General features: G+C 41.3%; 1 protein-coding gene across 9 annotated transcripts in view; it reads left to right on the forward strand.

The window, feature by feature from the left end:
- The window catches only part of mical2a (microtubule associated monooxygenase, calponin and LIM domain containing 2a), a 39,472-nt gene extending 24,753 nt beyond the window's left edge, over positions 1-14,719 (forward strand). For 4 of the 9 annotated variants that reach the window (XM_006780145.3, XM_035913668.2, XM_035913633.2 and 1 more), the window contains exons 10-22: positions 577-703; positions 795-885; positions 1,590-1,737; positions 3,490-3,686; positions 4,189-4,292; positions 4,437-4,502; positions 4,587-4,721; positions 5,058-5,162; positions 6,374-6,634; positions 8,530-8,637; positions 9,630-9,810; positions 9,902-9,987; positions 10,068-11,924. In XM_006780145.3, the coding sequence (XP_006780208.1) occupies positions 577-703; positions 795-885; positions 1,590-1,737; positions 3,490-3,686; positions 4,189-4,292; positions 4,437-4,502; positions 4,587-4,721; positions 5,058-5,162; positions 6,374-6,634; positions 8,530-8,637; positions 9,630-9,810; positions 9,902-9,987; positions 10,068-10,466 (2,008 nt within the window). In that variant the 3' untranslated portion in view covers positions 10,467-11,924. Of the gene's footprint in view, positions 1-576; positions 704-794; positions 886-1,589; positions 1,738-3,489; positions 3,687-4,188; positions 4,293-4,436; positions 4,503-4,586; positions 4,722-5,057; positions 5,163-6,373; positions 6,635-8,529; positions 8,638-9,629; positions 9,811-9,901; positions 9,988-10,067; positions 11,925-11,963; positions 12,025-12,523 lie in introns of those variants that run through there. The other 5 variants (XM_006780147.3, XM_035913698.2, XM_006780148.3 and 2 more) reach the window with 5 other exon arrangements.
- Positions 14,720-23,402: the final 8,683 nt, after the last annotated feature.

Raw genomic sequence — 23,402 nt, forward strand, 5'->3', positions numbered from 1 at the left:
TTACTTTGTGGGCCATGAACAGCCCACTTTGATCTTTAGTGGGCCGGAGCAGTGGAACTCACCTTTCTCTCAGTGTAAAGAAATTTAACTACACATTTAATTTAACTAAATTAATTTAATATTTTAATATAAGAAGTGCAACTTTAGCAGTACATGTCAGTTTTTCTACATGATAAAGAAATGCTTTGGGCTTAATAATAATAAAAAAAATTTAATTGTAAGAAAAAAATGCATTATTGTTATTTATTTGTGTGTAACATTACAGAAAAAAACTCTGCTAGCTCATTGTGTAGAGTTTCCTGTAATTATAAAATGGAATATTTCTGTTAATTATTTTTGAACCAAGTGAAAAAAAGTTGTTATTTAAATGTTTATCTATTACTTATTTACTTCGGTCTTTATCAGCAGGAAAAGCTATAAAACTTATGAAAATACAGTTAAAAGTTTATATCCTCCTTCACATTTTCCAAAACTGTCCTGTTGGCCTTCTTGAAGGGGACTGATCCTTGCCCCTGGGCCTTAGGTTTGACACACTGGCATTAAAGTGATGCAGTAATGCCTCTTGTCTTCGTACAGGGAGAGCATTTACCGACTACTACCACAGACAACCCCTGAAAACATTGCCAAAAACTTTGAGCAGTACACCCTAGACCCAGCAACTCGATACCCCAACCTCAACTCTACCTGCGTCAGGCCTCACCAGGTGAGATGGCAGCAAATCTGTCAATGGATCATTTAAATACTAATACTAATATCTCAGTTCCAACAGCTTTTTCTTTGCCTTTCTGTTTCAGGTGCGTCATTTGTACATTAGCGGACAGCTTAACCCCTGCTCTCTCGAGCGTGCTGCTACCATACGACGGCCTGTCAATCTCTCCAGACGAGGTAAGGGTTAAAGGAATTGAATGCCACTGAGTCATCTCCAGTTATTCACTAATACTATAACTAATAGCATTGTAGCCTAAATCTCCTCCATTCAGTTCCTTCCCTTCTAACAGAAGTAGTAAGTCGCCAGAATTAACTTCAGTTTAGGGAATAAGTCACGATATGAGGTTTGTTTTTACATGTGGGTTCATTGAAGAGAGGAAACTTTGAAAGAAGAGCTGCCGAGCTATGAAAGAAACAGTCAAACACACGCACATCCCTCTCCAATATCAACAAAACTCAATGTCACGTCCATAAAACAAACCCTGCGTTTAAACATTAAAAAAAAAAAATCAATGACAAAATTTTGAAACCCGAAGCCAAAAGTAAACATTGGTTCCAGAATTCTGTTATATTCTGTTTAGTCTGATTATTCTCGCACTACTCTGTGTGTTTGAGTAAAGCCACTGTAGTCAGTCATTCGCTCTTATGAGCAAGCACATACTTGTTTCTACAGGTTTGTGTACAAACCCCAGCACCCACTCTAAACATCTTCTTGCCACTTTATGTAACAGCACACTATTTGTTGGTTTGTCGTCGTGACATCATATCTGACATCATAACCACCGAAACTTTCTTCTAACACAGCCTGCCTTCTTTTGACTGCTTTTTAAGAATTTGATCATTTTTTTAAAAAAATCGTCTTTTTTGTGCTTCTGTGGCAGACTCAGAGGTCAGACCAGCGAGGCTTCTCACTTGGTGCCAGAAGCAGACGGAGGGCTACAGGAATGTGATAATCACAGACCTGACGTCTTCTTGGAAAAATGGTATCGCCCTCTGTGCCCTCATCCACAGATTCAAGCCTCAGCTGATGTACGTATCATCTGTCAGATAATATCAACCTGCAGAGCCACAAACTGATCCCAAACCAGTTGTGTTAACATAGTCGTAGCATGCATGTATTCACATGAGCGTTATCTGTTTTCCTGAGAAGATGAACTTCATGAGCTCTTCAAAAACAACTATTTGTGAGGAAATTCACATCTTATAATGGAGTGCTAAATATGCTTGGTATGCAGTGAAAGGCACTGATCTATATGTGTGTTTATCTGCTCTCTACCTCCTTAAAACTTGTACTGATAGATGGGTAAAAATACTTCATGCACAGCTGTCCCCGAACTAGCTGGGTGCTCACAGGAGTGTGCAGCTGTGTAAATTTCATACATGTCAAGCCAAATTAAATAAATACTAGCTGCTCCAGTACCCATAGCAATGTGTGTCCAACAGAATTACTATTGACTTGTATTTAATTCTAAAAAAAAACCCCAAGCTTTTTTCTCTATCGATTCAGAGCTGTGGAGAAAAACAGCTAATCAAGAACAAAGAACAAAAGCCATACTTTCATTCTTTGCCACGTTTCAGATCAGACTGCTTTTCACAGCATGGATTTAGTAACTCTAATTTTATCCTCTAACCCCTTAATTAGTGCCTTCATACCTTGCCACATGCCACCACAATTTCATCTGGTCCTGTAAGTTTCCAGGAACCACTGGCATTTTTCCCCTTTCCTCTTTTCCATATGCATGACTGTCAGCAGAGCAGACAGCAGACAGAGCAGGTTCACAGAAGAGAAAGGCAGAAAAAAGTGAGCCTGAGCACTTAGCGAATAATGCCAGAGTTTGTGTGCTCTGCTGCTAGGTTACCGCTCTTGTCTTTACATTACTTCATTACTTCTGAAGTCGTCTGCACACTGTCCACTTAGGTGACGACATAAAGATGCCGTTTCCCCCATTAGAGGCTACTGGCTGCTATTTTCTCCTGCATTGGAGGAAAGTGGTTCTTTGGCTGTGTTGGAAATAAAAATGTGTTTCTGAGTGATTAAAGAATGTCACTTACACACCATACATGTCCGCAGTGCATCTTAAATAATATAATAATATTTTGGTGAGCCCATGTGAGTTGGAGCCTCAGTTTCCTGTTCTTAGATGACAGGAGTAAGCACCTGTTGTGATCATCTGCTTCATGTGCATTCAGGGATGCTCTTCTGCATACCTTTTGTTATAAGAAGTGCTTATTTTGAGTTACTGTTGGCCTTCTGTTAGCTCAGATCAGTATTCTGACCATTTTCCTCCAGTGTCAACAAGTTATTTTCACAAATTTTCTCTTTTCAGGCCATTCTCTGTAAACCATAGAGATGTTTTTTTGGGAAAATCCCAAAACGGTTTCTAAATTACTCAGATCAGCCTGTCTGGTACCAACAAACAGCCCACATTTAAAGTCACTTAAATCACCTTGTGTCCATAATATGATTCCTAGTTAGAACTTCATCAGGTCACCTTGACTGTGTCTAAATTTAGTCGTGTGATTGGCTGCTTATCTCAATTACCAAGCAGTTAAACAGATGTACCTAATGAAGTGGCCACTGACTGTAAGTCAATGTAATACCATTATTTTAGAAACAAGTTTTTATGTGTTTGTTGAGGAGTGATTTGGGAAAATGTAAACCAGTACCAGACAAAAGCAAAACAGTCAAAAAACTCTGACAACTTGTGTTAAATTACAATAAAAAAACATAATATATTTATACTATTTAATACTCAGTGTGACTGTTTTTGCCTCCATCAGAGATTTTGACTCATTAAACGACGAGGACCACGTTGCAAACCTCCAGCTGGCATTTGACATCAGTGAGCGGGAATTTGGGATTCGTCCATTCACATCTGCGAAGGAGTTGAGTAAAGAGGAGCTGGATAAAACCAAGATGATCAACTACCTGTCCAAGTTCTACGAGCTCTTCCGTGGAACGCCTCTACCTGCATCAGGTGCCCTGCTCTATTATTCTGTGTTGTTAGTTATAGCCACTGAAGCCTGGTATTCGTAATATTTCTCCCTCTGTTTTGTTTTTATTCCTTATCTTTTACACCAAATTCCATCGGCGTTGAAGGTTTTACATTCCTTTGGATTTTCTGTGAAAAAATTCGCTTGTTGTTCCATCCTGTTAATCAAGTGTAATGGTATGAAAGGAATGTGTATCTGCACCAGCACTGCGAGGTTGCGAAGTCTGAGAATCTCAACAGCATGCAGCTGTCTGTCTCAACAGAAGTGCTTTTAAAATTTCTGCCTTAACTCTTTTGGAATATTTAACCCCCAACTTCTTACTTCAGCTTCACTGTTTCAGGGAAATGAACAGGAGCTCTCCTCTTTTCTCCCAAACCACTTACATATTCTGTGATCTGTAAGGGAATTTCACAATAATGTGACGTTACTGGCTGTTCACGGTTGAAAAATGTGAAGCTGTTAATACAGTCATGTGTTATTCTGCAGGTTCCAGAGGAGTGGATGAAAACAATGAAGATTATCCGTCGAAGGAAGTCAAAAGTAATAATAATGTGCTCAATTTTGCACTGACCAGGAAACGGGTGCCAAAGGTAACTCTGCGCAGAAGTGTTCAAGTTCAGCGCACTGAGTGCAAGTTTTTTTGTTTGTTCCTTCCGTTTGCTTTATTCCTGCTTGTTATTGATTAATCATGACTGTCATATATTCAGATTTTTTTCCTTGCTCTTTGTTTTTAGGAAGAGAAGAAGCTAGACGGTACAGACCCCATTTACAAAAGAAGGCGGAAGTTCTATTTGGAGGAGGTTTGTTAGCATATAATTTGCAAGTGCATAGTTGATCATTTTGCAGGTTTTTTTATGCAGTAAGTTTTGTCTGTCTCTCTTTAGGCCACTAACTTGGCCAGTAATGGCTCCACAGTACGAGACAGGCCGGATCCAAAGGAAAATAAAGTGCGCTCTATGGCTACGCAGTTGTTGGCCAAGTTTGAAAATAAACCGAACTACACCATCCGCAAAACACAGGTAGAAACTATACACCAATATGTCTCGCAATCGTATGTAGATTTTATTGTATTTCCTGAGTACTAAGTACTGTATGCACTACATTTATCTAAACAACAGGTCAGAAATGGTAAAATCGCCACAGAATTTGGCTTTTTATTTCATGGATTATAAATATGATTTAAATTTCCCCAGTTATGAGCTCGATTCAGACAGTGGATTGTGGTTTTAATCTGACAAAACTTTCCTTTTTGCTAGTGCTTCAAAATCTTCTCTTGTCTGATTTTGCTGCTGGTATTTAATCTACTCATATGTTTCTGTTTCTGTTCTTTTTACTAACCCTCTGCAAAATCACAGTCAGACTCGGAGGAGTCCTCATTCCTCCGTACTCTCGACCTCACTGACGGTCTGCCCGTTAAACTCAGACCTCCGGTCCCACCCAAACCTTCTCCTGTGACACAGGTAGTCCAGAACTGCACAAATTAGACAAACCAAATGCATCTGAAAAAAGTGTTTAAAACCTATAAAATTACAGCATGTCCAATATATGTACTTCATGTAGTGGATTTTAGTAACAGATGTAACTATTGTATAAGGCTCTAGCAGAATTCTTCCAAAATAGAGGTTTTTGGGGATCTTTAAAAGGCCATACTTGTGGTTTTGCTTTCTTTGGGTCTGACTGACACAGTCCCTAATTTTACTCCAGAAACCAGCTAAATGCCTTCATGCTTGACTGCAATCACGTTGCACACGCACCCTCAGTGAAGCTGGCACAAAACTGAAATCTCAAAATTTAAAATACACAATTAGACATCTGTTTGTTACTTAAATAAAGTAAACCATGCTTGCTTTGCAGTTAGCTTTAAATTCAAGCTTTATTTAATTTTCACATTTGATATTTATTTATTTATTCAGAATCTCACATTATATAAATATAAGATCCACGCCTGTATTACAGATAGTCACTGAACAGGCTCAGGATGAAGCAGTTTGTGGACAAACAAGAACTCTTTGATAGAAAAACTTAAAATTTTAAAGTCACTTGAACATTTTTTGGAATTTCACATACATTAACTTACATTCTAAGATGGCTGCTTATTATGTTTGCGAATAGTCGTAACCAATGAGATTAAAAAAAAACATCGTGTCCTATTCAGCCACTGCTGAAGTCAAAGCATTGCATTCATTAGCTGAGCTGTTGGAAAACCAGCAAAAAGCAAAAGTCAGCAATGTCATAAATTCTTTCATTCACGTTGAGTCTTCGGTTGCTGACTTGCAGTCTCAGATGTCAGGCTGGTTTTCCAATTCTTGACCATCCCCCCAAATAAATCTTCTTTAAAAACAGGTTCTTCTTACACATGCATGACCACGAGATGGTTACATAACTCTGGGAAAACATAAAGCCAACAGGCCCATATTGATATATTACCTATGCGGGCTGATTTTCATACTGTGCTAGCATGACTAATGTCTGCCAAGGGGGCAGGAAATCAATGTGAAAACTAGTGCTGTGCTTTAAAATGGCTGATTATTTTTAGTTAATGGGTTGAAATTATCCGTATGGCTTTTTACAGTATCTGATCTCTGAGTGGATGCACAAAAAAACAAAGGATTCGTTGTTTGTTTGCTTAGTGACGAGTTATAAGAACTCACATGTTCATTGTCCCTTTCAGTTTGAAGTCAGTATCAGAAAAGCAGCACAACAGTTAGTCCGCCTGCCTCCAAAGACTCTGCCCAAACCCCAGCCCCAGCTTCAGCCCCCACATCCATTTTCTGTAGTGAAGCTCAGACATGTCGATCTAGCGCATGCTGAGACGAAGCCTCAGCTGGAGGGTGCAGAGCCCCCTGTTTCTCCTCCCTCCTGCCAGTCAGCAGTCCATTTCATGACAAGAGTCCTCCATCGTCTCAAGGAGGTGGACGAACACATCTCTGAGGTGAACAGTGCCTCTTCTTTTATTTCTGTAACTCTTGTTTTATGTCTGTTTTTTCATTCTGTCCTCTTTCTAAATCACTGTGATTGCTGCGTTTCCCAAAAAGGAGTGAATGTTGATTATATATCATGTTCTGATTATACATTTAGGCTCGTGTAATATGCAGTCTGATGGTGAAGTCAGCCCCTTTATTATCCAGCCTGACAAAAATTTGCAAGAGTAGTCTTATAGACCTGGCACAAACTGAAACAGACACACTGATTATTCGCAAATCTGCAGTCACAAGCTGCAAATGGGTTTCCGCTAAGCGCTATACAAATACAGACCATTTACCATTTCCTGCACCGACTCCATTCTGCATTACAAAGGTATCAGTGACATATCAATCTAATATCAAGTAATTTAATGTAGAAATTAAAGTGCAAAGGAATATTTTAGTTTTGAATGCACTTTCCTTTAAGTACGGGAAGAAAAATAATGCATGTACTTATTAAAGGTAACTTTGAGCTATTTCAGGTGGTGGCAGAAAGAAATAATAGACTGGTAAATTATTATAATCTGAGTGAAGTGTCCTTTTTTTGTAGATGTTGCTTAGTTTTAAATTAGGAGCACTTTTCTCCTTTGCTAACTTAGCTTATCTATATTTAGCGTTGTTGGAAGTTTTTGGCCTTTAATTTAGTCTTTTTTATGATCCCTTACAAAAGTTTTGAAATCCATATTTTTTTAGAGCTATCAGACTGTTGCTAACTAGCTATCAAATTATTACCACTCTCAAATCTGTCCATGACTGGAGTCAGAAGATCGCTAACTTAGCTTAGCATAAACAGTGAGCGCAGGGGTAGAAACATGCAACTCAGTTTGTTTTTTTGTTGGACTGCCAACAGACACAATCTCTCAGATTTATTTCTTTAGCAAGAGTCAGGAAGATATTAGAACTTACAGCTGTTCTGTGGGAGGTTTTTGTTCCCACTGTTGCAAAGTGCTTGCTCATAGAGGAGTTGCTTGATTGTTGGGATTTTTCTCCAATAATGTGAGATTCTCCAGCCGACTGGTGTGAATTGGTGCGATATAAATAAATAAACAGGATATGAATTCACGATATGTTTTTTTTCCTCATTCCACTGTTTATGCTAAGCTAAGCTAACCCCCTTCTGGCTCCAGCTCTAGACTGACATGAATGGTCCACTGACACTCCTCTGATTTTGAGATTGTAAAAACAATGACGCTATTTCAACACATAAACTCTGACTAATGTCAAGAGAATCAGCCACAGAAACTGTGTGATGTTTTCCTTATTTACATGTTGATTGGTTTAAGTGTCGCCTCTTGTTCAGACATCATACAGACTTTATACGATGGAACTGACTGATTAGAGATTGTTTAATGCCCAATCTGACTGCTTTGGACGTGTATTTTCAAATATAGGTCAGCCGCTATGTGAAAATGTTCCTTTAAGCTGCTGGCTTCAGATATTTTACCCACACCTGTGTTATTAATGTTGAGATAAATTACATCATTATTTTAATCTAATCTGAAAATGAGTAATTGTCCTTTTCATTCATGACTTTGGCTGAACTCATATACTAGTCTCTCATTTCTCTGCCAGGACTGTGTGACTATCCCGGTTTTCTGTTCCCGTACAGTTAGAGTAATTACATCAACTCAGGTGTGAAATTAATATAATAGGGCGGCTTTTCAAACAGCGACATCTTTGTTCTCCTCTTGACAATAGACACTTAGCTGTCGAATCCTGCTTCTCGTTGAGAAGACGATAGAAAGGTCTGTCATCACTTACGTGCGCAGTGCTTATTAAGCATTTATTAGTCTGCCTAATTTTGCCTGCGCACACAAAAAGGGTTGGTGGATGAACTGATGACTTTTCTTTTGCCATCCTGCAGAAAAAAGCTCAGACACAACAGGTTAGAGAGTTTCATGCAAAGAGTATAAAGGAAAAAGCCGTCCACCTTAGCGGGTTGTTCTCAGGAAACAGCTCTGATGTACTTAAGGTGAATATCTCCAGCTTGATGTGTGATCCCACACTATCCTCTGTGTCTCGGTGCTCCCTCACGGTGTCCTCATTTGCATGTGTTTTAGGACACAGTTGTGGCATGTTTGCAGTGCTCTCCATCGTTCATTAGTTTTCTAGTGTGTTTATTCTTTGTTTCAATAGAAAAAAAAGAAGTACTTTAACCTCAGATTTCTATTATTGTCATGTGCTTTGCATGAGAGCTTTGCTTGAACTGCTGTTTTTGCCCTTTGCTTTTAATTACTGGCAGTCCTCAGAGGACAGAAGTGTGTACTCTTGTGGTTTCACTCTTAGGGTTTCTCTGCTCCACCCTTCCCCAAAAAGCTGTCTCCAACTTAAAAAGCCCATTTCAACCCCCCAAAATATCCAGTTTATGTGTTTTACTCCTGGCCTGTAGTGTTAATATAGTGTGCACCATTTATAGTCGGAAGTTGGAAGTCCAGTTTAGAAAGTCAGAACAGCCCCAACTTTACAATCCAAATTAGCATAAGGGAATGTAAACAACGGAAATGCTAAAATTGGTCATCTGCACAGTCACTGTTGTGTGTTGACGCTACCTTTTCCGACTTTTCTACTGAAAGGTACACAGCATGGAAGTGGCATCGCTTCCAACTCTGATCTCCGAAGCAAATGGAACGCAGGATTAATCCATTTACGTATTTCATTGTAGCTTGGGAAGAAACATTACTGCTGGAGGTGGAAAAGGAGCGCTGCAGGCCAGAGAGAAAAATATGTAAATTGGATGCCGTTAACAGCCAGATATTATAGCAAGAGTTACACTAGTAGAGTATAAAGGAACAACTCCTGGTAGGTAATTATAATCAAGTATTTGTGTTTACAACCAGTGAGTACACATGAGTAAGTAAGTAAATAAGGGCAGGATCATTGAAAAGGAAGCTGAGACTCAGCCTCAGTGTGTCAGTTATAGTGACAGATCTAAAATTCACTTGTATGATTTTGCTGTTTTCCCAGGGCGGCTCAGTACAAAGGGCGTTTCCCCCATCGGGTGACAAGTGTCACTCGTGTCAGAAGCGTGTTTATATGGTGGAAAGGATCTGCACCGAGGGGCTTTACTTCCACAGGGAGTGTTTCCGCTGTTCGACTTGCAGCTCTGTTCTTCGACAGGGAGCGCATGCTTTCCACTCTGAAGAGGGTATGCTTCTCCAAATGGCGTAGCCACATATTACCTACATGGCACAAAATCACTGAAATGGCTCATCTTGACCTTCACTTTGATCTTACAGGGAAACTCTACTGCAAACTGCATTTTGATCAGCGGAACAATGGGACGAGCATACGGAGGACTTTCTCTCTACCCTCAGTGAGACCTGTGCGTATTTATCCACCTTCCTCTGACAATGATGGATGCAAGGTGTCTAACCTCTCCTCCCATCACCTCCTCTCTCTTAGAATCGTGATTGCATTCAGGAGCAGCATCCTACTGATGAAGATATCACCCCCTCCAGCAGTCCGGCAGACCTGCAGAGTGAACCCGCAGCAGGTACCTTCAGCTCGTTCATGAGGAAACAGCTGAGCTGGCCTCTGAGTGTGACTCGTGCTGTGTGCAATGCCCCCCGGTATCTGTCCCAGCGTGCATGTCATGCAGCACGGGCCTTTGCCGGCCACCTGAGAGACAACGCACAGGACTACACGTTGCTATATGAGCTACTGAGCATGAGCTTGCCACTGCTGTTTGTTTTACAAGAAGTACTGCTGCAGATGTACACAGAGGCTGTGCCTGATGGGCCGAGCTCTTTAGAGCCTTTACTGCTTTGGCTGCAGGAACATATCAGGCAGAGGATAATCTAGACTTTCAGCTGCAAAAATTTAACCCTCAACATTAAACCAGAGGCCGAGGAGTTCATTAGTTGCAGCGTCCTCAACCTGTTATCATTTTGTACATGTGCACAAGCACCTTCCTGATGTTTACTTACTTTTTATGATGACACTGTAGGTAGATGTGTGGGTGTGCACTAGCCAAAGAAGACACACTGTAGGCTACTTATGCAAAAAATTGTTGGTTTACTTTCAGCAGTTTACTTTGGGGCAGTTTGTCAAGCAAGGAAAACTGCACCAAATAATTTTGCAGTGGGTTTGATGAGTGAACTGTTATAATATATTGGACACATAGGTTAAAGAGTAAATAGGCAAGTAAATCAAACAAGCCATGATCAGAACATTGGAGCCTTTTAGGCTAACTTTTTACAAACTGCCTCGTGAAACTGGCCCTGCAGTTAACTGGGATTATGACTGACTAACTTGATGCACTTTAACTTTGAGAACTGCCATATCAATGTAGCAGCAGATGTTTGTCACATTTGACAAAAGCCTGTTTTCATATTAACAGTGACTGCAAGGCAGGCTTTCATTTGACTATGCATATGTACTAAAGACATTTTAATATGTATGCAGGCATGTCTTTTAACAGTCATAAAAGCAGGTTTTTTTATTATCATTTTATAAAACAAACTCTCTGTTTACTCTCAACAACTTTTTTTTTTTTTTTTTTGGATAACACCAAAGGATATTTGACACTATGGACTGTCCTAAATACTTTTAGGTATTTAGTTCAACTTTGCTGCCATCTGCTGTTCACTCAGAACAAAATATATAGAAATGTGGTAAAATTATAGCCGCAATTAAATTTAAAATAACCGAACAGGTTAATATTTGGTCTAACTGAGGAAAAACAGGAAACACAGGGTCAGCAGCACAGGGTGGCTCCACCGGAACAGAGAGATTTTCCGTTTTGCTGTAGACAATAGAAGCGGTGAGCACGCTGTGATGCGTTTGAATGTGCTTGCCGCTCTTGCTGTAATCTGAAAGCACAATGTCGGACAATCAACTGTAAACCTCTCTGACTAGAAGCCACATAGTTGCTTCCTATTTAGACAATCTATTGATGCTCGTGAAGCACTTTAGAGTAATTTTTTAAGGTTTGAAAATCGTCTGGCATTATTGTAAGCGTTTGATGACACTATGTTTGTGTTTTGTTCTCTGCTGCCTTATAGTTTGTGTTAAATTACAGAATTGTGCGATCTTATTTTCCGTGCTGTGCAGGTGGAAAACATGTTTTGTTTTGTTTTTTAATACCAAAGAACAAGCAAACTAACTTGCTTCTGTTTAGCAAGTTGACAGTCGAGCAAACTGTAACGTGCACAACAGTGCCAGCATTAACTCTGAATGTCAGTATTGTGCATCGTTTTCATAAACATTTTCTATCTTTGTGCACTGAGCTGTGTTTATTTGCCTTCATGTTGTCATTTTTTTTTTATCAGTTCGTGCTTCTCTTTTCCTCTCATTCAGCGGACGCCTTTTATGAAGCCTGTGAGACAATCGGGTGGTTAGGAGAAATGACTTTTTAAAGGTGATCACCTGCATGGTTGCATCAATGTGAGGCTGTAGATGCTGATATCACATATCAGCGGTTTTAGTGCTGAAATAATATTTTCTTTGAAGTGACACTAAGTTTAAGCTAAGCTAAGGTCAGGAGGACTAATCAACAGTTTTGGGAATGAACTAGTACTAATTCAGCATGGTTTGAGACCTCTGCAAAGAAGCAAAGACAAAATAAGTTCATGTAACTTTTTTTTATTCCGATCTCACCACAAGGTCTTAGTTTTTTCTTCTTCTTCTCATGGATGCCTTAGTCGTTCAAATAAACTACTGCTTTCAAGGTGAAGAGTAACATTTCCAACTCAAATTTAATCTAAACATGAGGGGAAAAGTGTTGCTTTTGTTGCTCCAGAATAGCTTCTGTACTTATTGAACCTTGAGGTGAGATTAAATGTTTCTAAAGTCAACATTTAACAGTGCACCCTTTTTTTTGGAATTATGTTTCATTGAGCTGATGTTGTATTTTAAAGGCGAGCTTCCATCAGCGTCTCCTTACAGGAGTTGGGGAGTGTGAAAAATATCCCTTCCAGCTCCAGTCCGGCAAGAGTTGTCACTTGAATGAGTATCAATTAAATCAAAAGATGTATTTGATTTTAAAAAAAAAAATGTGAGTGTGGATTTAAAGAGAAGTACTCTGGAAAGACCTCTTCAGTCTGTTCTTCTCGTCTCCGCTGGAGGTGGGCAGCTCAATGCTACGTTATCCACCACTTGCGCGACATACCTGAAGTGCAAGCAACACAAGCATCCAAACGGTGACCATTATTCCTCCTCTGTGGAAGAAAGGAAAAAGCAGAATGAGTCCACGAGAGCTACACCTAAAATTTGGCAGTGGCGGCCGGAAGGTGAGCCTTCAAAAACCTCCAGCTCCAGATGCCATCACATCAGACTGGTAATAAAGGCATTATTCTCGAAGCCTTTCCATGATGATCTGACAACAGGGGCAAAGAACTACGATCTGTTTTCAAACCGACATATTTAACGTTTGAGAGAAATGTTGTTCATTTAACTAATCATAATCATATCCCTTACTCCTAGTCCTACTGTGGTATAGGCACAGATAAGCAACTGACTTTCTAATCCACCGTGGTGGATGAGCCAGAGTCATGCATATTAGTCTCATCAGTAATTTTGGTTTGTGATGTTTAGTAAAGAATAAGATTTTTTTTTATATCCCTTTGAGGTCTACATCTTAAGTCTCAGGCAACAAACTAACAAATTTTCTCAATAAGTGATATCTTTCCCTTTACATGTCTCTTTGCTGGTCAGCCTCTAAAAGCTTGTTTTAGGATGATAATGATGGATGAGGCACATTTTCTTATTATTGTCAGTACACGGTAATGCCTGTTAAAGAGAGATTCTCTTGTTCAGTTCATGAGATTTAAAAGCAGACTTCTTTTCTTTGATTTATCAGTGCCGATATGACAAACACAAGACTATTCTCTGAAAAAACAGCTGTTAAATTAGTGCTATTTTTCTTTCTCGTTCCCAGCTTTTTTATGCATGCATAAAACTGTACAAAGATCTCTTAGATATGTCTTAGTTTTTCTCTACTCAGAATCAGTTGAACTTGCAGACTATAAACAACAGCCGGGTATGTGCAGATTTCTTTTTAAAAGTCTATTTTCTTTGACTTGAAGAAATCGCCACAGAAGAAGGGCATCACCTCATCCACTCATCACTAAAAAGGGACTTCAAGTTTTATTGCTGGGCAAGTCTATCAGTAATGGGTTTTGTTGTTGTTGTTTTTTTAAAATAATTTTTTAATAATTGTTTGATTTTGCATCACTGTTTCAGGTTCTATTGCAAAGTAAATACACAGTAGTGACTGCTAACCTTTGATATGATGCATGTTTTTCTACCTTGATGGTCACATACAGTCAGTATGGTGTACACTTTGTTTTGCTGGGAAACTTTGGGTCCCTTGACTCACATCAGCCACCTAAACTTTGTTGCAAGCCAGTCAAATACGTAGTGCCTCCAAACTTCCCAAATACTAATCAGATGTGCTGCAGGGTGCACAAGAGCAAGCAGGATCCAAAGAGGAGCCATTCTACAACCCACAGGACATGAATGTGCTACATCCTGGTGCCAGACATCCTGTATCCATGTCATAATGGGCCAGAGTGATTCTGACAGCATGACTTCCAATATCAGGCATTATCTTTTCAGTCCAACAAAAGAACATTAAACAAACTAAAAAATAAAGCAATTAAAGCTGCTATAAATATATATACATGGCAAAATTAAGTCTGACCTATTACACCGTTCCTTATTTTTTGTCATACAGATTCTGAGCACTCACACAATGCTCATATTAAACAAGTCCACCATTGCCTCTGTATCTGATATCATAAATATGTTTATTAACTCACCTCTGTCTGTGAGCACAGCAGCCTGCTGTTCACACCTTCTGTTTGCAATGGGCAGCCAAGATCCAGTGTAAAACACATATTTGAACTGTGAATCAGGTTTGCAAAGAACCACCGGTAGACATAATTCAAAGGAGGGTGCTGGAAATGAGCATAACATGTCACCTTTAAAGAAGCCTGTTGCATTTCAGTGAATATTCATGAAAATTCTCAGAGATGTAGAATTTTTTTTTTGTACTAACCTCTGCCTTTCTTGAATAACTTGAATTAAATCTGGTTTTTGATGTACACAATAAACTCTGTCTCTTCATTAATTAATCTCGAAAGCAAAGTGCTCTCTCATGTCTCTGAAAACTGTAGGTCTCAGAGGTTAAGCTGCCATTGACTGCTAAGCAAAAAATGAAAAAAAGACGCTTGCAAAAAGTAGATAAATGAACTAAAAAGTCCTTGGCTTTAAAAAGTGTGTTCATCTTTTCAGATAAAGACCGTGTCATTTAAAAAATACACAGCAGTGAAGCCAAAAAATGTTCACTTTAAAAAGAACAAGTGATGTATGCAATCTTAAAAACAGCTTTTCATAGATATGTTTGAAGCCCTGTGAAAAACTAAGTACTCCCCACGATTCAGTAGCTTGTAGAACCACCTTTAGCAGAAAGAACTTGAAGCAATCCTTTTCTGTATGATTTTATCAGTGGAGGAATTCAGGCTCACTCTTCTTTATAATGTAGCTTCAGTTCTATGAGATTTAAACACATTTATTCATACACAGCTCTCCCACCGCAGCATTTCAATCACATTGAGGTCTGGACTTTGGCTGGGTCATTGCAACACGCCCAGCCCTTCTGTTGTACATTTTCTGCTCTGCTCTGGATCATTTGACTCAGTTTTGGCATCTGTCAGAGAGACAGCTCACATTTGACTCTAAAATACTTTGGTATACAGAGAAGTTCGTTGTCAACTGCAAGGTGTCCAGATCACGAGGCTACAAACAAACCCAGAACATTGAAAGTTGGTATGAGGTTGTGCTGATACGTTGTGTTTGGTGCAGTGCATCAAGGCCAAACATTTCCACTTTTGTCTTGTTTGTCCCACATTTTTCAGACTAATTGAGACCTGAGATGTAGCTCTTGGGTTTTTTGGGTTTTTTTGCAGTTTCTCCCAGTTCTGAAATTGAACGTTGACCTTGCGTTGAATTCGCTAAGACGTCCACTCCTGGGAACATTGTGCCATTGTGCTTCACAGACATGTTGAATTCTCCAGACCAGCAAACTGCCAAAACATCTGCTTTTATACAGACGGTTACACTTACTGAGGATCAATTAATCAAGTGCATTTTGTTATCCCTTAGCCTCTTTATTCCTATGGAAATAGTAAGGTCATACTCGCATCCTTTGAAAGCTTTCTTTTTACATATCACTATGTGGAATTTTATTCTTCTAAATGTTGCTTCACTAAAAGATAAAGGGCAAAGACTACGTTCACAACTACTTAGCAATTACTTAGGTATAAGCCACAACAGTAGATGGACACGAGCCATTACACAGGAACAGAAAAGTAATTTAGAGAGTGTGTTGTTGCACAGGAAAAAATGGGGAACTTTTGCTTTGTAGAGGCTTCATTGACAGTCAGAGAATCTTTAATTTGATGGATACTGAACATTTGAGAGGCACCATGACATTATCATTTATGAATAACTTTATAATAATAGTATTAAATCCCATTTTAAAGATGACATTTTTTTTTTTGTATAAAACATGTTGAATTAACATACTTTTATTTGAATATTCATAGATTTTGTAAGCACTTTAAACCGCTGCTTTCAAAAACAGAGCTGAGCAATTCAGCATAGACAAAAAATAAGAGCTTTATGTGAGCTTGAATTTTAAAGAGTGAAAATGTTGTAAAGGAATGTGAAAATAGTTCGATTGGAGCTCGCACTGAATGTTATTGGTCCACTGAATAGGTCTTATTATCAGTAATCAGCCCCATAGCTATGGGTCAGAATGGCCCACTGGAGTAATAAAGTGTGTTCAATGTGATTTTTTTTACACAAACACATTCAATTATACAGATTAGAAGAATCGTGATCTCTGGAATTTGCTATGATTTTGTGGTTTGCAGTCTGGTGGTTTGGTTTATATTAGTGAAGATTCAAGTTCTTTGAGTTTTTTTCTGCACATTTTGACTTCTTGTTATGACTTTATTATTTCTGTGATTCGTTTCTTTTTTTGTGTTATCGTTGGTTTCTATCTTGGCTTTATTATTCCCACCTCTTCAGTCCACGCAGTTCCTCTGGATCATGTATCAAGTCTTTCTTTCTTCTTACATTTTTTTATGTTTATTTTTATATTTCACTGACTCTTTTGTATTTTTCTTTGGACGTTTTACTGCCATATAAATTAGGCCACTTTTTGATTCTTTCTGATTTGCCCAGGTCTACCTAGCAGGAACGTCTTACAGTTATATGTTGTTTTTCTCCCTCGTTGAAAATAAAAACATATCACACTTAAAAAAATGCCAACAAGATCATTGAAATGTCATAAAATTCTGTTTGCATGTCAGGTCAACTTTCCTATTTAGACTTGAGGTAAGGGAAGAAGATAAACTTCTTGAAACTTGTTGGTTATTTTAGGTTTGACACACTTTTCTCATGTTTAAATTAAAAGTCTTTGCACATTTCATCCATCCATCCATCCATCTTCATCCGCTTTGTCCGGGGCCGGGTCGCGGGGGCAGCAGCCTAAGCAAAGAGGCCCAGACCTCCCTCTCCCCAGCCACCTCCTCCAGCTCATCCGGGGGAACACCAAGGCGTTCCCAGGCCAGCCGAGAGATATAATCTCTCCAGCGTGTCCTGGGTCTGCCCCGGGGCCTCCTCCCGGTGGGACATGCCTGGAACACCTCACCCAGGAGGCGCCCAGGGGGCATCCTTACCAGATGCCCAAACCACCTCAGCTGGCTCCTTTCGATGTGGAGCAGCAGCGGCTCTACTCTGAGCCCCTCCCGGATGGCCGAACTTCTCACCCTATCTCTAAGGGAGATCCAGCCACCCTTCGGAGGAAGCTCATTTCCGCCGCTTGTATCCGCGATCTCGTCCTTTCGGTCACTACCCACAGCTCGTGGCCATAGGTGAGGGTAGGGACGTAGATCGACCGGTAAATTGAGAGCTTCGCTTTTACACTCAGCTCCCTCTTCACCACGACGGACCGGTGCAGCGTCTGCATTACTGCAGCTGCAGCCCCAATCCGTCTGTCGATCTCCGGCTCCCTTCTCCCATCACTCGCGAACAAGACCCCGAGATACTTGAACTCCTCCACTTGGGGCAGGACCTCATCCCCGACCCGGAGTGGGCACTCCACCCTTTTCCGGCTGAGAACCATGGCCTCAGATTTGGAGGTGCTGATCCTCATTCCCGCTGCGTCACACTCGGCTGCGAACCACTCCAGTGCGAGCTGGAGGCCCTCACCCGATGAAGCCAACAGAACCACATCATCCGCAAAGATCAGAGATGAGATCCTGAGGCCACCAAAGCGAAAGCCCTCCGCCACTTGGCTGCGCCTAGAAATCCTGTCCATAAAAATTATGAACAGAACCGATGACAAAGGGCAGCCCTGGCGGAGCCCATCACCCACCGGGAACGAGTCCGACTTATTGCCGGCAATGCGAACCAAGCTCTTGCAATGGTTGTATAGGGATCGAATGGCCCGTAGCAATGGGCCAGACACCCCACACTCCCGCAACACCTCCCACAGGACACCCCGAGGGACACGGTCGAATGCCTTCTCCAAGTCCACAAAACACATGTAGACTGGTTGGGCAAACTCCCATGCACCCTCAAGTATCCTCGAGAGGATGAAGAGCTGGTCCAGTGTTCCGCGACCAGGACGAAAACCGCATTGTTCCTCCTGCATCAGAGGTTCGACTAGCGGACGAACTCTCCTTTCCAGCACCCTGGCATAGACTTTCCCGGGGAGGCTGAGGAGTGTGATCCCCCTGTAGTTGGAACACACCCTCCGGTCCCCCTTCTTAAAGATGGGGACCACCACCCCGGTCTGCCAATCCACGGGTACTGCCCCTGATCTCCACGCAACATTGCAGAGGCGTGTCAGCCAGGACAGCCCTACAACGTCCAGAGCCTTCAGGAACTCGGGGCGGACCTCATCAACACCAGGGGCTCTGCCACCAAGGAGTTGTTTAACTGCCTCAGTGACCTCGCCCCCAGAAATTGGCGGGTCATTCCCCTCATCCCCAGACTCTGCTTCCTCCTTGGAAGACGCGTCAGTGGGATTAAGGAGGTCCTCGAAGTATTCCTTCCACCGCCTGACAATTTTCTCAGTCGACGTCAGCAGCGCTCCGCCAGCACTATACACAGTGCAGGTAGAGCACCGCTTTCCCCTCCTGAGACGCCTGACGGTTTGCCAGAACCTCTTCGAGGCAGTCCGAAAGTCTTTTTCCATGGCCTCTCCGAACTCCTCCCACACCCGAGTTTTTGCTTCAGCCACTGCCCGAGCCGCATTCCGCTTGGCCTGTCGATACCTGTCGGCTGCCTCCGGAGTCCCACAGGCTAACCAAGCCCGATAGGACTCCTTCTTCAGCCTGGTGGCTCCCTTCACCTCTGGTGTCCACCATTTGGTTCGGGGATTACCACCACGGCAGGCACCAACCACCTTGCGGCCGCAGCTCAATGCAGCAGCTTCGGCAATGGAGGCGCTGAACATGGTCCATTCGGACTCGATGTCCCCCGCCTCCCTCGGAATGCTGTTGAAGCTCTGCCGGAGGTGTGCGTTGAAGATCTCGCGGACTGGGGCCTCTGCTAGTCTTTCCCAGCACACCCTCACTACACGTTTAGGTGCACCAGGTCTGTCCAGCGTCCTCCCCCGCCACCTGATCCAACTCACCACCAGGTGGTGATCAGTTGACAGCTCAGCCCCTCTCTTTACCCGAGTGTCCAGAACATATGGTCGCAGGTCTGGTGATACGATTACAAAATCGATCATCGACCTACGGCCTAGAGCGTCCTGGTGCCACGTGCACTTATGGACACTCTTATGTTCGAACAAGGTGTTCGTTATGGCCAAACTGTGATTAGCACAGAAGTCCAATAACAAAGCACCGCTCGGGTTCAGATCAGGGAGGCCGTTCCTCCCAATCACGCCCCTCCAGGTCTCGCTGTCGTTACCCACGTGAGCATTGAAGTCTCCCAGCAGGACAACAGAGTCTCCAGGTGGAGCACCTTCCAGCACCCCCCCCCCCCCCAGGGACTCTAAGAAGGCTGGGTACTCCGTACTGCCACTCGGCGCATAAGCGCAGATGACAGTCAGGACCCGTTCCCCGACCCTAAGGCGCAGGGAACAAACCCTCTCGTCCACCGGGAAAAACCCCAACGTACCGGCAGCAAGCCGAGGGGATATTAAAATACCCACCCCAGCCCGCCGCCTCTCACCAGGGGCAACTCCAGACTGAGACAGAGTCCAGCCCCTCTCCAGGAGACTGGTTCCAGAGCCCAAGCCGTGCGTAGAGGTGAGCCCGACTATATCTAGCCGGTACCTCTCAACCTCACGCACTAACTCAGGCTCCTTCCCCACCAGAGAGGTGACATTCCATGTCCCTTTTGCCAGTCTTGGCAGCCCGGGGTCAGTCCGCCAGGGCCTCCGCTCCTGGCCGCCACCCGACACACAATGCACCCGACCCCTATGGCACCTCCTGCGGGTGGTGGGCCTGCGGGAGGATGGGCCCATGTCTCCTCTTCGGGCTGTGCCCGGCCGGGCCCCATGGACTAAGGCCCGGCCACCAGACGCTCGCCCTCGGGCACCCTCCCCGGGCCTGGCTCCAGGGCGGGGCCCCGGTAACCCTATCCCGGGCAGGGTAAACTGTTCCCTCTGTGTTTTTTTCATAGGGGTCTTCTGAATCGCTCTTTGTCTGGTCCCTCACCCAGGACCAATTTGCCATGGGAGACCCTACCAGGGGGCAAAAGCCCCCAGACAACATAGCCCCTGGGATCCCTGGGACACACAAACCCCTCCACCACGATAAGGTTGCGATTCACGGAGGAGTTTGCACATTTCATTTTAACAAAAATCTGAGGGCCATAGAAAAATGTTTATCTTGTGTTTCTGTGTGGAAATGTGATACAAAAAAAAAACAGTTTTTAATTCTAAAGCAAATTTTAAACAATGAAACACATTAATTATGAAAAAAAGTGATTTCAAATGTCTAATGTAGGAGATAAAAAATCAGATCTCTCAGAAGTCTATTAGGCAATAAACACATTCAAATAAAGCAAAAACATTTAAAAAGTAAAAGAGTAAAATTATAATTTTGCTCATAAGGATCAGACTGAAAGACCTTAAAGGAGTTGAGTGCTGCTCAATAAGTGTGTCATTTCTGCTGCCCCCTAGCGGACAAAAATATAAATACTGCAGCCATAAGTACTGTGAGCACAGAATACACACACACACACACACAGGCAGACACGCACACTTTTAGCCACACAAAATACTTGAATACAGGACACAGACAATAACACAGGTACTAAGGTCACATAATAAGCTTCAGTGGGTTTTGTCATTAGCAGAAATATGTTCAGTATGTGATTACTTGCTGAAGCTCCAAGGGAGTTGTTTGAAAGAGCTCAATTTAATTATTTTTATGTGATTGTTATAACATCAAAAACAGCTCTGAGGAGTCAAGGTGTATTAACACATATTTACTAAATATTTCAATTAAATTTGAAAGAAACCTTTGATAAAATGTTTTTTTAAAAAAAAAAAAAAAAACCCCTACGCTCAGACAAATGTCACCCAAGATGTCCTCATAAAGGCACAGAACATTTTTTTTCATGAAAAAAAAATCAAATTAAATAGGCAGCTGGGGTGCAGCGCTCTGAAGAGTTGTTTTGTAAAACACAGTCCTGCAGAAGCAGACGTCCCCGCGTCGTTGTTGTGTGCGCATCTCTGAGGAGTGCAATCTGTTTACAAACCTCTTCGAACTTTTTCATTTTCTTTATTAAATGACATTTCCTTAAATGCATAAAGAGCCAAAAAGAAATGAAGTTATACACTAGCAATGATTAGCATTCAAGCAACAGAGCAATCAGAGCCTGAAATTGCACTGAAATTACAGAAGCTGTGAAAGTTGATGAAAAAAACACAGCAAAGCCGGGACGAGATGAATCTAAAAATATAATGCCATTATTTTAGCCCTTTCACGCAAATCATCCTTTTAAACAGTCAAACGCAATTCACCAGACGGAGGAGATGTACGCCAGGCAGCCAGAGTAAATAAACTATCTGAACATTTACATTTCCTCTGAGAAGAAAATCCACCTCTACAACACGAAGTGGAGCAAACAGCTGTCATTTTAGAAGATTTCCCCATACTTTCAACATTTTAATATAGTTATTGAGAAGGAATTCGAAGTAAAAAATTGAAAATTGATAAGAAGCTGCTGTCATCACAAAAAAAAAAGGATTCAAACAGCTACAGCGCAACAAAAGAACTAAAACCTATGACTTACATATTGTCATATGTAAGAAAACAGACTAATCCAATAAATTTGAAACCTCAGATAAGCAGCATCTTGGGTCCAGTCTGACTTTCCCACAGAAAATAACAGGACACTGAGAGATGCATTTAAGGCAGTGCTTGTTGTCTTAAGCGCGGCGATGCTGCCGTTCAAAGAGGCTCCTCTGTGTCTGTATCCTGCTTCTGCTTCAGCCAGTTTGATGAGACACATAAAAGCCAATAGGAAATGCCCTTTAGAAAAACATAATGTCTTAAATCACAATCACATGGCAGGACAAAGTCACATGGTATACACATATTACTGCTCAGTGAGTGGGAAACTTGCAATGTCCTATCTCGTATTGCTAGAAGAGTTTAAATAAAATTCAAAATCCAAACTCTGTTTTCAACCTCATCTATAATTTATAATCTACAGGCCAAAGCTGAGTTTATATAGGTGGTGTTGAGCCAGTCATCACAGACCAGAAACCAGGGTTGAACAGCTTTTGTATCAATTTTGAAAAAAGAAGCATTTCCCTAACTGGAGTTGGAGCGCTGCATTTAATAAACCTGGAATATAGGATTATTTTAAATTCATTTTTCCTACTTCATAGTCTGCAATTCTGAAATTCAGTTTCATCAAATTATGCAGAATAATTTACAGTTCATCAATAAACTGTAAGGAGGAAAACATAGTGAAAGGGTATTTGCCATTTGCCAAGCCTCAGAATATATAGAGCCAAATGCATCAAAACTTTAGCTGCAAATTGTGAAATTAATTCATTTAATTACAGAACTACAACGAAGCAGGAATGTTGGGGAATTAAAGGGAAAAATGCAATTAATTGGTGGTAAAAAAAAAAAATAGTTAAAAGAAAACTATGATGCACATAATTAATAATTTCTCTCTTTTTACATTTTTTAATTCACCCAATAATCTGCTTTGGAGCCAAGAACTGGACTTCCTTTTTTCTTTCTTTCTTTAAAATGTCTTCGCATCAGTACAAATATTCCACAAATAAGCAGTGTACACTTTATTAACTGAATGTTTTAACAAAAACAAAAAGGTTGAGGCATATCCTTGAACAAATCTTATGGTGCCTCTTCCGAATTTAACTGGTGATCGAAGCATAACACAAACATCCAGGACTGCATTTTTAAAACAGCCTTCAGCAAAACAAAATCCTTCAAAAAATTTTTGCCTTTATTTGAACCAAAAAAAAATCCATCAACCTGCTCAAATTGAGCCTCTGCAGCTTGTCCTTTAATGCGAAATATGCAGCTGGATGTGACGTTTGCTTGAGTTTGTAGATAGATAGATAGATAGATAGATAGATAGATAGATAGATAGATAGAAATCAATTTAGTTGAAAATGTGACATTCCACAAACACAACAATTTACCAAGTCTTTTGTCACATAAAACTACAATTTTCTTTCTGTACTAAATTAAAAAACACGCACAGCATTCTGGAAATTCC

Source organism: Neolamprologus brichardi, chromosome 1 (assembly GCF_056152115.1).
Source record: "Neolamprologus brichardi isolate AB-2024 chromosome 1, ASM5615211v1, whole genome shotgun sequence".
NCBI classification, from domain to species: Eukaryota; Metazoa; Chordata; class Actinopteri; order Cichliformes; family Cichlidae; genus Neolamprologus; species Neolamprologus brichardi.